This window comes from Microchirus variegatus, assembly GCF_963457635.1.
Source record: "Microchirus variegatus genome assembly, chromosome: 8".
Lineage (NCBI taxonomy): Eukaryota > Metazoa > Chordata > Actinopteri > Pleuronectiformes > Soleidae > Microchirus > Microchirus variegatus.
Genome location: NC_139809.1, coordinates 6,223,648 through 6,240,144, shown reverse-complemented (window position 1 = coordinate 6,240,144; position 16,497 = coordinate 6,223,648). Strand labels below are relative to the sequence as shown.

Below are 16,497 nucleotides of genomic sequence, written 5' to 3'. Positions count from 1 at the left end.
AGCTCTCATTAAAAGACAGGTCGTTTGTCATTTGAAGCCCATGTTTCTCCAAACCCAAAGCTAACTTGTTAAAGTTAACACCCATTTTTAATCCAGCCTCACTGACACATGTCAAATTTGAAAAGTAAACCTTTGCATTAGTGATAAATGTTAATCCCTCATGAATGTTCGTCAGTCTGCGCCAACTTAAGCCCAATTTATACTCCTGCGTAAAGTGCTCTACGTAGGTTACGGAGACCCCTCTATGTCGCCGGAAAGTCTCTCCGTCGTCCCTGGCTGCGCGAAATATTTTTTAAGTGTCCGTCACTCTTTTAAGGGACAACGGAGACGGCAAGGCCTGCGATTGGTCCTCAGGACAGGCCGAGATAACGCTGCTCTGTGCCGGCCACAGTGCGCACCGAGCGTCCACAGAGGTGGAGCTGATCACTGCCGACAACGTCGCTGCCAAACTATAAATAAATACGTAATATCTTAATACACAAACCACGTGTTTAGACTCTAAATGGCTAATTTCTTGCTTCAAATGATCTTAAAACTGCATTCCAGGACACAGAAAAGTGAGAAGTTTGATGTTATTCAGCCACAACAACAACAGTCTTTCTCTCTCGGACGCCATTTCTCACTGTAGCCAGAAGCACAACAACCTTGCGTAGCGACCCCTACTGATCGGGCGGAAAATTGCAGTGCGTATCCGACACACTACGACCGAGAACTATGAAGACTTGAGGGGTCTCCGTGGTTACGCAGTCGGATAACGCATTACGCAGTCGGAGAGAAGTATACTGTTAAAGTAAAGTAGACTTTATTGATACCTTTGGGCCTCCAGGGACTACACTATGATAACATTTTTATTCCTTTGAGATCAATCAATCAAATTATTCGACATTATTTTACAATATTGCCCTATTATAAGTTTCCAGGAGTGTAAAAAGAGACACTTTCTCCCCAGAAACTTCTCTTAACCTTCAGAAACCCCTGTCCTTCTATAACAAAACTGTACCCGAGCCAGAAACTGCTCATGAAAGTCTCACCTTTTACCCATTTTCCGAATTACCATGTGTTCAAAGGACACAGAGAACTTTGCTCAAATATTGATGAATCCCTCCCGAAAAATGCTTTGACTCTTGGAAAACACAAGTACAAAAAGATCCTGGAGTGGCAGAAAGAAGTTTGGACCTTTGATCGAATGCACATAATATTCATTTCTCTCAACTGTGACCTGTGGCCCATTTGTTCAGAAGAGTGCTTCTCGCCAACACAAGGACAATACCTTTGAGAGGCGCCTTTATATAAATGCGTCCTGTGCTGTGTGCCCAGTGTGAGGAGCGAACGACAGCACCTGAAGAGGGAGGGGGATCAGAAATGTGAGTGCTTGTTGCCGAAAAGACCTGAGCCCTGTCATCTGTTTCCCTGTCATCATCCAATTCATTATACCTCCTGAACACACCGTAGGCTCATCCAAATTGAAAGTGACACTGTGATGAGCTCCTCCATCCAGGGTTTGATATATGTGTGCATGTGCATGCTGCTGGATGGATTGAAGGGGCTCTTGGTAAAGCCTGCTGCTCCACTCTTACTCCTGCATTATTCTCCCTCTCTCTCTCTCTCTCTCTCTCTCTCTCACCTGCTGTGTGGCAGAATTAAAGTCTGCTCATAGACATAAACAGTGAGAGGAACACAAGAGACAGGGAAGATAATAAGGTGTTTTTTATTCCCAAGGTTACATCTGCCAGAGCAGAGAAACTTTAGCTGTCAGTTTGAACAGACGGGGCAGCAATGTGTGTGTGTGTGTGTGTGTGTGTGTGTGTGTGTGTGTGTGTGTGTGTGATAGCATTAGTGAGGAATTAGGAATTTATGCTTATTACAGTCGTGTACTTAGTGTAAGAGCGCCTCTTAATGTAATCACCAATTCAATCCCTGATTTGTGTGTGTGTGTGTGCATGAGAGAGATATTTCCTCACTGGCTGCTGCTGCTGCTGCTGCTGATGCTGATGCTACTGATGCTCAGGCTGCAGACAGATAAACAATCAATTATGTACAGCCTGTCAGCAGGGAGCTCTCTGGAGTTGGCCCGTTCTCCTCCTGTTTGACTGCCTCCACCTTCTGCCAAGACAACACACACTTTTTCAAGTCAAGTTTGCGCAAATTAAAGCAGGGACGGCACGTCAACGTCTTAAGACTTCCGTGCTTTATAGGAAACACACATTCAGTACGTTTTCACGCACAGTTTAGTCGAGCTACGCTGTGTATTTGTCACGATACTTAACTTAAGCATGTGTGTTTGCCTCCACTACACTAGGTGGCGATATGTCCCTTTTTCAGGTTGTCAATATTAGGTGGTTTACAATTTAGCTGTTTGGTAGCATGTCATATGTGGCGTTCAGACGATTTTTACCATCTACACTCTTAGAGATAAAAGTGCTAAGTAGAACCATATAAGGTTCTTTGGCTTGTCCTCATAGGAAAACCCTTTTATAAAGGTTCCACCTGGAACCCTTGGTGTTACCAAGAATCCCTTTAAAACCCTTTATTCAGGAAAGGGGTTTTTAAAGGATTCTCTGGATCAAAATAGTTCTTACTGGAACCATTAGTGTTACCAAGAACCCTTGAAAGACCCTTTCTTCGGGAAATGGTTTTTCAGAAGCAAATGGTTCCAGGTAGAACCTCAGCCCTTGTAGAAGGACCCTTTTGGAACCCTTATTTCGAAGAGTGTAGCAACTCCTTCTATTATTGCTGAGTCAAAGCCGAGGGGAAACTATGGAACATGTACAGAGCACCCAGGCCAGATCAAATCAAACTGAACATAAACATGTAGCACTGTAATCTCACTTCTAACCACGTTTGTTAGAGTTTGATTTAACACAACTTCGGTCAAACTAAGTCTAGTATCAGTAAGAATAGCACAATTATTGAGGTTTTTTTCTAATGTTATTCAAATTGTTTGTTTCATTCACAGTACATTATATTGTCTTATCTAATTTGACATGCCAAACAAAATGCTTCCTTGTAAGACTGAAAGGCTCTACGCATGAGTTTAACACTCAAAGCTGCACTGCTGCATTTCTTCCCTGGACAAACAGCACAAATAATAATGTTCTTCAAGGACAAACACAAGGTCAACGGTGGAATAGCACTTTTTTTTAAAGTGTTAGTAAAGTAAAGTGGTGCTCTTTGTGACATGAATCCATACAGAAAACGAGAAAAACTAAAAATCATTATGACACAATTGCTAAGACAACCAATATCAAACTCAAATGTATTGTGACCACTGGTAGTGCTATAAAGGGTTGTTTTTGTGTAATGGATCTTAAAGATGCACACATATCTGTTTATCTGTTTTGGGGGAAAACACTGAATGTAAATATACCATAGTAAGTATTGGATATCAAGGAAGAGTGGGGCCAGAGCTTGTCTAACTGGCTTTGCATATTTGGTCTCACCTTTTTCCAGTTTGTCTGAAACCCCCTCAGCTACGAGACTCTTGGAGTCAAAGTCATCTTTACTGATCTCTGGTGTTGAAAAAACCCCCTCCTCCTCCTCCCTGCTCCACCTCTGGCCCATATCCATGCCTTCTCTCCTCTGTCTGCCCAGCCCTTTTCTGTTCCTCTGCCTCAGGCATCCGGGGTCTGGTTATCACAGGATTAGGACAAGGACACACACACACACACAACCCCCCTGCACAAGCACACAAATGCATGTGAAAGTGTGGAGTACATGCACACCTCAGAACAGCCTTCTTATATCATTCAAAGGGAGAGCACAAGCAAACGGCTACCTTTCATGGATTAGCTGCTAATCTCGCAGAGCGAGAAGCACCTCGGGCACTTTGGGGAGAAGTTGTAGAGCAGAGGGGAAAAGAGGGAGGAGGAATCTTGACCTTCAAGATCAAGGATAGAGGGCTATTCAAATAAAGGAGCAAAAATAATGATGGGCATGTTTCTTTTGCTGAAGGCGCCACCAGATATGGAGCATGAGCTGTGTCAAGACAACTACTTTGTACATATTCCATTTAGCCCATAGCTATGTTTGCCTCATGGTACAGTACGGTATTGTTTGGTAACGTTAAAGACTGAGAACAGTAGGCGGGGGTGTGTGCTGTGCCCGACGGCCACAACAGCGAGATACGGAGCGTGACATTGTAACGGCGCAACGACGACGACGACATTGAACGCTCGCTTTTACTGCTCGGTTTGCAGGCCGTTTGTCTCAACAAGACGTCAAGCTTCGTATGAGAATAGACTAACGGTGTTGAAGAAACACCAGTCGCAATGGAGAGGCACTTTCCGGTCGCCCCAATCAGCTGAATGTCGTGGGTCTAGCTTCGTCCGTACCGCACCATTACTCCAGTACCCCAAGGGAAGGGTAAAAAAAAAGATGGATGTTGGTACTATTGCAAATGGAAACAAGGCAATCAGAGAGAAGGCAGACTTTACCCCATTCGTGCATGCAACAAGCCTCTGGCGGCCTCTGTTGGTCACGTTGGCAAGTGCAAGTGCGGAAGCACAGACAGACAGAATCACAGAGCCGTGGGGCGAAGTAAAAATGCATAACGTACCATAGACTCTTAGAAATAAAAGTGCTAAGTAGAACATATAAGGTTCTTCGGCTTGTACTCATAGGAGAACCCTTTTGGAGGGTTCCACCAAGAACCCTTTTAAAATCCTTTGTTCAGGAAAGGGGTCAAAATGGTTCTTACTGGAACGATTAGTGTTACCAAGAACCCTTGAAAAACCCTTTCTTTGGGGAAAGGGTATTTCAGAAGCAAATGGTTCCAGGTAGAACCTCAGCCCTTGTAGAAGGACACTTTTGGAACCCTTATTTCTAAGATTGTACCGAATCATTCCACTTGGAGGAAACGTGCCACATTATGACCCAGTCTACCAATAGCTGGGTTCTGAACCTTCTACCTCCCTTGCCTCTGCAAGTGGTCTTGATGTAAAACAGAGACCTCTGTCTGAGTTTGGTTAAAGAGGAAACACCACGCTGTTTCACCCAGACTTAAATCTGCATAATCATCCCTTTAAACAAACACTGCTCTGCTCATTAATCCTCTTTACCAGGCAGACAGTTTCACACACAACACAAACACGTGGAAAATATAGCAATCGATACCGGAAAAAGTGTTTCTGCTGAGTGCGCCATTTGTTAATTGGTGGGAGCCATTGAAGATGATAAAAGCGCTTGTATATCATGAGAATGTACAATGTCAATAGGCACTGACTGAGGGGAGGTTTAATGTTTCCTTCCACAGGCAACTCAGAGGGATCAGCGCTCCCTCTGGACTATTTTCAAACACAAGCAGATGTTCAATTAATTAATGGGGCGTGGATTCCTGCAGCTAGTAGGTTATTATCTTCTTATTTCTACTGCAAACAACACTACGGCGGTGACAATAAACTCAGCACGTCTAAGAAAAAGCACTCCATTGTGTTGTCGTTCTTTTTCTGATCGCCATAATTCATCTCTCCTCCGATTGGCAAAGAGGTTAGAAGTGTCTACAGTAGTAATTGTGTTCACTATCATGCTCTTACTGGTTGTGGATTAGTGGGAGAGGAGGAGTCTAATAACTCGGTGGGGAGATGATGATGGTAATTTGACCGAAGCAGGGGAAAAAGTCATTACATCAAGCCTCTGCATAAGCCTTGGTTTAATCACACAAATTGACTTTTATAAGGAGACGCACAGCTGTGTGTTCCAGCACGGATATTTGAAAGCTTTTTTAATAGGAAACTACATAAAATATAGTGACACAGTTTAATCCGCCGGGTTTGGGCAAATTAATCTTCACCGTGAATCTGGGGGAACGAGCGCATAGTGGAGTCGAGACAAATGAGTAAAAACAATAAAAGTTGGCCCTGTAGCTTCAGAGGGTTACAGTAAACATGGTGACTGAAGGTACAGCGGCTGTCTGAAGATAATAAAGAAAAGGGGGGGCCGAGTAAGCACGGAGATAAATCACACGAGCACGACAAGGGAGACGAATGTGCATAACTCTCGTGTTCATATAAAAACACAAAGTCACAAAATGCTCAACTCTGCTCTATCATTTCTTGATTTCTTTTGACGCGGGAAGAGAAAAACTCTACACGGGGGCCTCGCGCGGAGAAGGAAATGGGCGTTTTTTTAACACGGCGTACGTTGCAAGAAAGGCTGCAAGCCTAAATCCTCCAGCGTGGGTCGCGGGGCAGCGTCGAGTTCCCTCACTCTGCTGCAGCTGAGTCACTTTGCATCGGTGCAAATTGCTTTCTTAATTACAGACACAGAGGAACTGCGGCATGCTGCCTCCTCCTTCGCCAATAAGGCACACGGGGAACCACTCGGCATCGTGATTCACGAGTTGAAAAAACAAATGGCGAGGAGTGAGGCGGATCTGCCACTCATCGCCGTTGTGTCGCATTGTGGTTTTTTCTAAACGGAGATGATTACGGACTTGGATTCGTCTCTCGTGGGTTCGCTCTATATGCACGGTTCTGCATTTGACAGCTCAATAAAGTGATTATTTTAAGTCGGAACACAGGTGGGCCTCACAACAGCGATCATCATAAAGATGACAAAGACATTCTCCACTCACCGTTTCTCTATACGTTTTCTCAGCCCGGTTTTTCTTTGCTCTTTTGTTTTGCTCTCTCCTCCGTAAAACATCATATATAGCATTTGTACAAGGTCAGGGCTACAGGGATGATTCAGTTCATGTCAGTTGAAGCGAATTAATTAATCTGAAACAAAGTGCAGTTGTACGGACTGTGATGCGCTCGTACGCAGTACATCACGACCTCAAGTGTGATATTTCATTTATAAAACACTTCTGCACACACGATATTTAATAAATGAGAACAAGTGATGTTATTTATATATCGAGATACGTCTTCAGTATATGTTTTTTTTATTTTCTTTCTTGTTAAATCTCAACATCACTGTTGCCTAGCAACACAAACAATGAGCGTGTCCTATACACACAACACAGGGTACGTTCCACTACTTTGTACAATTATTTGTATGTTTCCATGAATTGTGTGATATACGTCTCCTGTAACTTTTTAATGAACTATTTACATCAGATTAGGCAATATTTCTGGTGTTCATGACACATTTTAAGTCGTCACGCTTATATTGAGACTCTCCACGGTGCCCACTCACTGCCACGCTCTTCCTCGCTGATGTCACACCGGGAGGTTTGCACGGAAGTGTCCTCTCCTTCTCCTTCTCTGCTCCTGACACTCATTCATAATTTAATATAAATGCTATTTCTGGAACACTGTCTTTCCGGCGTACTTTGTAACGCCTGGATCACGCTGCACGACTGCTGCGTCTCGCTTGTGTGCGTCTGCCACATCAACAATGATTTAATTTCTGATTTATTTCTGACCATACGGTTGGTGTAGGGACTTGGAACAAGGGCCTTTTTCTGAATGGAGTTTACATGTTCTCCTTGTGTGTGCATGGGTTTTCTCTGGGTTCTCCAGCCCAAAAACATTATAGATTTAGGGATTAGGTGAATTGGTCACTCTAAATTGACCGTAGGTGTGAGATTATGAGTGAGTGAATGGTTGTTTGTCTTTATATGTGGCCCTGCGATGGACTGGCGAACTGTCCAGGGTGTACCCCACCTATCGCCCTATGTCAGCTGAGATAGGCACAGCGACCCTCCGGTGGAGGATAAAGCCTTCAGTATACTCACCGTAGTGCGAGTTATACCCAGCCCAGGGCGCGCGCCCAAAAATGACGTCATAACCTGTGTTGCACCGAGCGCATGAGCTCCAAAAGGTGGCGAATGAATTTCTCTAACTTTGGTGCACGCCAACTCTTCATTTTCAATGGAAGCTTGTACACGCATTTGTACGACTCTTCTGTCCGAGAGCACTGAGACAGTCACATGACCTTTTTATCCACGGAAGGAGGTTGTGACAACGTTACAAAAAGACGATGGTTTTTGCTGTAGGACATATAAAAAAAAGAAGAAGAGGGGGATCGCTTTGTGAAGGGCAAAAGACGAGCACATAGAAAGAGCGTTGACCCAGGGGGAAAAGCCCTCCCGGTGATTCTGGTGGATTATGGGATGTTTGTCCAAATATGTGAAACACAGAGAGACGGACAGTCATTTTGAGACCAACGTACTCGATATGCGGAAAGTTGTTGTTTACTACCATTGCTAGGCAGCGGACGTTTACCGGCAGTACAAGTTGAAAAATTTGGGGTGTACGCCCCCTGCCGTTTCGGCAAATACTGCACCAACCAATGCGCTGAACGGTCTCACGCGCGAGTATACTCAAGGCTTCAAGCGGTAGATAATGGATGGAGATGGACAGAGAGAAAGAGAGTAAATCTGACAAGAACCAGGAGTAGCAGTTAATGTTGCTAGTGTCCAACAGTCAGTGCAGTTATTGATTATGATGCACACCTGTAAAGCGTAGTGATACCACACTTAAGAGTCCCAGTGCTGTTATACTCCATATCAGCACTCACGGAATCTCTCTTGCCCCAATCAAATTACTTGCTCACAACGGTTGTATAAGGTGCCGTATCTCACACACAAATGAAGTCAATATATCTCGTTGATGTTAAAGATTCCCCCTCGAGCTTCGACTGTGAGAAAACCAAGACGCAATCGCATCACATTCAACAGGTCAAATTCACGCCTGTGTGAATTTCACCAGACGAAGGTTTCGGAGGATTAAACTGAGCACAGATGATTCGGCGAGTGTGAGAATTCTTGGTACTTTTGGATTCAAAGCACTTTTCACTACTCTCAAGACTCCGCGGTACGCAACAACGTTGCTGAATTTAATTCCTTCCAGCTTGAAAAGCCCCCAGTATTAGAATCCCAACTTGATTTTTGACTATTTTATGAAGCTTGAACTGAAATATTCACGGTTTCAGCTCAGGTGGGAACCTGGCTCACTTCTCTCTTATTAATCGCTGATAAAAGAGTAAAATACCTAAAAGTATTCTTTTTCATTCATTTTCTAGACCCATATGAGACTTGATTTACCTAATTTATCCAAACCAGTTGTACTTCTTTTGTTACTGTCGATCTGATGTGACCATCCCTCCGATATACCCAGTTTGTCCATGTTTGTTTTGCTTTTCCTTTTTTTCTTTTTTGGCAAACTCCTAATTTGCCTAGCTTGAAAACTTGGCAGTCTGTTTGTAAAATAAATTAATTCAAGCAATTAAACTGTTGTACAGACTATATATTCCTATTATGTAGGAGTAGGAGTATTGCAGAAACCATTATACAAACCTTGGGCGACATTCTTAGAAATAAGGGTTCCAAAAGGGTTCTTATACAAGGGCTGAGGTTCTACCTGGAACCATTTGTTTCTGAAAAACCCTTTCCAGAAAAAAGTTTTTTTCAAGGGTTCTTGGTAACACTAATGGTTCCAGTAAGAACCATTTTGATCCAGAGAACCATTTTAAACCCCCTTTCCTGAATAGAGGTTTTTAACATGGTTCTTGGTGGAACCCTCCAAAAGAGTTCCAGGTGGAACCTTTATATAAAGCTTCTACCTGGAGCCAAAAAGGGTTCTCCTATGAGGACAAGCAGAAGAACCTTACATGGTTCTATTTAGAACTTTTATTTCTAAGTGTGTACATTAACAGTCACATAAACACAAATGAAGAAGAAAGATTTTGCTAAATATTTGCACATGAATTCTGTATTGTATTCTGTATTGTATTTGCGTTCAAAATTGATCAGGACAACATTAATCTGCTGCCTGTATTCCCAATTCCTCAGATTTACACTTATTTTTTGTGGGTTTAATTCATATGTTTCTCCAATGTGTTTTCAAATGATAAAATCATCCTCATCATATTAATGGGTTTTTTTCACAAAGCAAAAAAAAACATGTGTGAATCAGCTTTCTCTCAGTGTTCAATCTTTTCTCTGCCTGGTATCGATCTGTGCGAGTATGTGTGTGTGTGAGTATGTGTGTGAGTGAGAGTATGTGTGTGTAATTTGAATGCGACGCTAGAACAGCAAAACCAATGGGAGCAAATCACAGTCTTGACATTAATGTCTACGCATATTAAATGAACAGACTGTGAATAATTGCAGGGTGACGGATTCACAGACAAGTGTGTCTAACCAGGTTCAGTCTGGAGGAGGTCGATCCACTGTACGCGTCACTGTGACATTTACACGTATGTGTCTGACGTCATAACAACATCTTTTACACTTTTACTTCTTCTATCTCACATTAAATTCCAGGACTGATAACTCACAGGAGTTATAACTGAATGTCCAGCTATTACTTTCTCCTGATTCTTCAAAGTTGTACAGTGTTATGATATTACTTATTTACATCATTTAGTTGCAATATACTATTGTTGCAAAGGAAACCATTGATATATTAAAAATTATAATGCAATTTACGTATAAGAACATTCTTTCCAACACTTTCTGTTAGTATTGCATTTTTTGATATTGGCACAGGACATAAATAAAACTTTATATTGCAGAGCCATCAGTCACAGCAAAACTATATATATATCAAACATTAATTATGTGGGTATTTATTATTACAAGGAGTGCCCACTTATGGTCATAATCATCATAATCACAGTCTTTTTGTCGCTGTGGAAAAACAGGAAACTCTATTTTTGAAGCTGCAGCTTTTCAAAATGAAAACAAAGCATATATGGCTGTTTTAATTTGAAAGGGCAAACACAGGAAGTGTGTCACACTGTGTAGTTTGACAGAAGCCATATGTTGGGGTAAGAAGTCCTAAATAAGTCCATGAAGGTAGACATTTGCTTACTTTTTTTTTTTTACAGACTTTTTAGTATAATTTCTGTTGATGTTCTAGTTCCTAAGTCGTGTGATGACTGATGGTAATGTTATTCAGCTGAAGTTTAATAAATTCATAAAATGTTTGCCATGCTCTCCTGCTGTTTTTTCCCCCCCTGACGCTTTCAGAGTCAGAATAAGTTAATTCTTTAATTGCTTTGCCGGCGTTAATGAGCGGCAGGCTCGGCACCTGCACCGCTGTAAGATTAAGAAACTATTTATAATTTATCGCCGTGGCGTTACAGGTTGATTAAGCGATGTGTCGAAAAACGGACAAAATGTTCGGTCTCGTTGCCGGGCTGATCTGACATTTGCTGCGGTGTGCGTCGCGTGTTCGTCGCGTGTGCGCGCGCCGCTGCGCTCGCTTGTAAAATTAATAATTCAAAAGCTCATTATAAATTGTGTTGGCGTTAAAAGTTAGTGTGATGTTCTAATGTATTTAAATTCAACAAAACGTTCCAATCCTCCACAGTCATTACTGCGCCGCGCAGGTTGAAATATGCCGTTTGAACCTGAAAAATGCTATAATATCTGTTTAATGTTGGCAAGGTTGGAGTTTTTTTTGTTGCCTTTCAAAAAAAGAATTACATTAAAATCTTCAACGTGTCGACGATTCCTCGATGAATGTCCTCAAATGACCAAAGGTCAGGGTCCAGCCCTAGTTTTTACAGCTATATTAGGACATGTTTGATGTTACTGACCTTAATTAAAGGGGTCATATTATACCCCTAGTTTCCTGGTGTCCTGATGAACATGTCTGTGACGTGATTTGGTCAAAATACCATCAGGATGAAGCATCACAGCAGTTCAATCACTCTGCCAAAACAGACCTGTTCAGAACGCTCTGTTTAGTAGTATCTCTTTCTGTCTACCTTAAAGATCCACCTTAAGAAAAAGTAAAAACGAAACTTAAGGGACAGGAAATGACATCAGCCACAGAGGCTACTGGGAGCTAACAGCAGTTAGCATTTGGAAAAGTTATAATTTGCAGGCTCTAGCAGGCACATTGCCGTCATATATAACATGTATCCACTGGACAGATAAATCATCTGAGGCTGGAAGTTTGTGTAGAACTCTGTGCTGCACTGTGGAGCCAAGAATAGAACTTTTCGCGGACTTTCGGTTTTTGGATACTGTTGCCCTCTTCGGCACTCTCCTGTTTTTTTACGGACAAAGCGGAGCTCCACGAGACAACAATTCCAGGAATTTAGCGCATTGCGACGTCCCAGTGAGTGCGGAAGTCAACATCGCGTGTTTTATCTCCTGTACTTAGACTGAGGAGGTCCACAAAAACATGAGTGAGTCATCTTTTATCCCACTTTGCCGACTGATAGGACCTCCAGAGTCCCAAATATAAGGATTTAAACGACTAAAAAGTAGATTTTGCATAATATGTCCCCTTTAATATTGTATTTCCCCCATAATGTGACAAATACACATGTGCATGTTGCACTGACGATGCTTGAATCCAACAAAGCCTGTGCACCTCTTGGCTGCACAATCTATCACAATAAAGTCAAACGCCATCATTCAGCGTATGACTAAAGATGCACATCCAATTATTGTTAACAGGCTATAACTTTGCTGAAGCAATAAGTAACTGTGTCGCTTTAACAGCTCCTGTAGTAGGTAATTGACGACGTGAAGACGTGTTCTCCTCATCTCCACGCTCCCATACCATGTAAAATATAATCCTTAAAGGTACAGCGTTGTAAAAATGAGGTGGTCTCCAGAACAACGACAGTGGCCTTTACATGCCAGAAAGGATGTAAACACTCTTTCACAATTCTCTCTGCTCTCCTGCATCGTCTTCTTTGATGGTTAACATTAAGTTCCTATGCTCTACTGCTCCTTCTACACCTTCGCCGCCTTCTCCAGCCTGTCAAAAAAAGGGCCAAGAGAGGTGCTCACCTGTGCATGAATAGTCATCGATCCTGATGTAGCCCGTGTGGCAGATGCACATGAAGGAGCCGGGGGTATTAACGCACATGGTGTTCTCCCTGCAGTAATGCTTCCCTTCGGCACACTCATCAATATCTAAACAGAGGGGAGAGAGAGAGAGAGAGAGAGAGAACGAAAGCTGGGTTAGATGAGGATAGCTGCCACACTGTATTCTGCAGAGTGGCATCAAATATCATCAGATTAAACCGTTAAAATAGGGTTTTCTTCATAAAACAGTCAATATTGTACAGAGATGAATAGAAAAAAACAACAAACAATACATTTTTTATTTTTAATCCATATATTTAGAGTCTCGGACATCAATTTCCCTTTTTCAAACTTTGACAAACATCTTTGAATAGGACTTGACCACTTCCTGTTTGTCTGCACCAAAGCACCCATACTGCATCTTATTTTACCCTTAAACCTAAAGTGCACTTGAACAGTTCTTCGCATATTCTGAACAATGACAAATAAAGTTCAGTCTTATTTTTTTGTTATTATGCACATTTTCTATCGACAAAACAGCCGCGACATTTGCTGAAATGACTCGCTTTTGTTCTTCTAGGAAGAGACAGAATTGAATCATTTAGTGAAGATGCATCTCTACCCAAGACTGTGACATGCCAAGTATTATACTGAGACATATTCTCTCAGTTAGCTCTTGTTCAACAACACAGACGGTTTCTGCAGGCTCCTGTGCAGCCAGTGGGAAAGGACGATTTGTCTGTATCAGAGGACGATCAGAATGCAGGTCCATAAGAGGTGGGCACTGAAGCACTTAAGGTTGCACCACTCGATTTTCAATCCATTTAAAGTAAAGCACTTGACAAAGTAGCTTAGCTGCTTTTTCTCCAGTCTACCTATCAGTTAATCTGTGCACTTTGGTCATACTTTCAATTTCATACGCTGTAGGGAAATCATGTAGGGGAAGAACAACGCCACCGGAGGAGTCCATTATAAAGTCTGAACACAAACACGGCGGGGGGTTAATTATCGGGGGAGGAGCGTTGCTGCGGTTTTGTTTATGAAATGTCACTATACAATAAAAGGTGCTTAACAGGTGTGAGGTAGATATCAGTGAAACACACTTTAATTATGCAAAATAAGTAAAGTAAAACACCTGTGGGTAAACGTGGGCGTCTAAGCACTTTAACAGAGCTCTTAAACGCATTTAGGAATCCCCCAAACACCAAACTCGAACATAACAACAAAGAAAAATGTGCAGCTAAAATTACTCAACAGTCCTCGACAGCACATCTTTTATTCTTATACTGAATGTTTTGCCTTTAAATGACCTGTTTGTCCAGTTTGAGCGTTTTATTCCATTGAAGGGAAATAAAACACAGTACTCAATACAAACTGTCTGGTCCTTAGTGGCAACAAGAGGAGAGAAAACCACACTTGTCACAGTACATCACTTTTCCTCTTGACTTTAAAACCCACTGCTCACCACATCTCACCGGCAGATCTCGCTTTAAATCATAACAGCTGAAAGAATTGCAGACAATTTTAAAACTGGAACATCACATCCCTGTAGTTATTTTTCAACTGTTATCTTTTAAAATGTATTTTTACTTGAAAATGTGTGAAGTCTCTGCTGTTTTTTTTTTTTGTTTGTTTTTTTTAAGTATTTTTGCCTGGTTGGGATGCTGCATTTGGTCTTGTGTAAAGAGGTAAAGAGTAAACTCTGGCCTTGAAAATGGGGCTGGTTGTAGTTTAATCACAGCAAAGTTCAGTGCAAACACCACTAAAACTACTTATACATACTTGGATATAAGTATGTTTGTTTAAAAAAAAAAAAATGTCATTTCCAATAATTATTTAGTTATTTTTTTTCTTAAACTAACATTTCAAACTGTTTTTATATATATAAATAAATAAATAAATATATATATATATATATAAAGCATTCACAAACGAGTGAAAAGCACCTGAACCTTTGTTAACTCTCAGCACATTCATTGAACAAATTGAATTGGTTAAAGCGAAAAAATGTGAATTTAACACATCACAACATATTTCAGACAAAAAAACCCCCAAAAAATATGCAATTTCATTGATGAAAAACAAAAATCCAGCTATTCTACAAACATTTGTGTGTTTGGGATCCATGAAATACAAGTTAAACAAATAGCTGTGTTTCTAAGTAGCTATAAGTAAGAACATGATGTATCATTCCTTAATCCCTAACTTTGATTTGAAGGGATTTCCGTGCCTTGGTTGGTGCAACTTTAAGAACATAATTTATTAGATTGTCTTTTGTTTTTCCTTCTCACTCTCATCATTCCATATTTGGATCTATATTAGCAGTTGCCTTAGCAACAGCTATTCCTGGGGTCTAACTGCATGCCAAACCATCACTGTAGATGCACAACACTGCCAGGGTAAACAAAATAATCTTGATAATGTGATGCAACTGAATGCAATTCCATGTAAACCCCAGTCAGACCAAACAAACTCCGTCGGCTGTTATACTCTACGTCTTCCTGTTGATATCACAGGTTAAATGTTGGCACTTTTTCAAGCTACAGAGTCCTTGACATGATCAATTTATTATTCATTCGCTGTATTCAGCGCCTGTGAGAGCACAAGAGGACATTCACCCCCAGAATATGCTCCGCGCCAGATGCCTTTTGCGAAAATGCACTTGATATTGAATTTCAATAGATTTGCATTGGCATTCACTGAGCTCGCATGTCCTTGGGTAGATCCCCGCCCACCACCGCCCTGCAAAATAAGAGCTCTGCCCCTGCCTACAACTGTGGCGTTCACATTCCATTGTTCCTCTTTCTTTCACACTTTCATCAATAGTCCACTGCCTGCAGCTATTCAGGAGCTTCATGGATAAATGAAGCGCGGAGACAACTGCCAACCACCTATGAAAGTACCTGTGTCCTTCACTTAATGAATGGAGGCTAATTAAAATCTGACTGACTGAGAGCGAGCGCAAACTGGAGTGATGCAGAGTGGGTAAGGAGAAAAATGTTAAGGAAAGGAAAGGGCAGACAGCAGCAACAGACGGATTAAAGGCACGTTATACTGAGAAAAGAGGAGATAAAGCGGTTTAAGAAGTGGGTGAGGGACTAATACCTCACTTTCCCTGGCCAAAAAAATGGTTTAATCCTGGTTGTTTACCGGTGGGAAAGTGTTTAATTGGGATTCAAACTTTTCCAGGTCAATGAAACACCATTACACACATTCATCCTGTAGTGTCGCCATCCTTACTTAAAACTTGTGCACAATATCATCTATTTCATAATCTAAAACAGTAAATCCCAAACCGGGGTGAAAAAACAAATCAAAACAAAACCTGATTTGCAATGATTAGCCTGATTACATTTTGAAACTGGCTTATAAATAGACATACAGTCAAATTCAGCCCAACATTGCAGTTGATTCATATTTTAATATTTAGTTCATGGCTGGAGGTCAAATATCTAAAGTGAAGCACCGTAAAAAGTTTGGCAAACCACTGATCTAAACGATCGATGTCAAGAGAGAAGTAAAAAAAAAAAGAAAGATGATAGTTGTTGTTATTTTTGTCTTCTTCTTCTGACTCACTTTGTTTCCAGTGCATCTTTTCATGCACGGGGGGAGGAAGCAGGGGTGGAAATAAAAAAAAAACAAAAAACAACACCATAGGGCAGAATTGTGTTCACTCACACAGGCTTCACTCAGAGGTTTAACAATCTGTGGCATACCTGCTAATTGTGGTGTGAAAGAGGCTTAAGTTAAGTGATGAATAATGTGACACAGAGGGAGGA

General features: G+C 41.5%; 1 protein-coding gene across 1 annotated transcript in view; it reads right to left on the bottom strand.

Moving 5' to 3' along the window:
• Positions 1–16,497, bottom strand: part of nell2a (neural EGFL like 2a) — a gene marked incomplete at its 5' end in the record, with an annotated part of 92,600 nt that overhangs the window by 32,953 nt on the left and 43,150 nt on the right. The window contains one exon of the mRNA XM_083893977.1: positions 12,701–12,826. Within this exon, the coding sequence (XP_083750103.1) occupies positions 12,701–12,826 (126 nt within the window). The remainder of the gene's footprint in view (positions 1–12,700; positions 12,827–16,497) is intronic.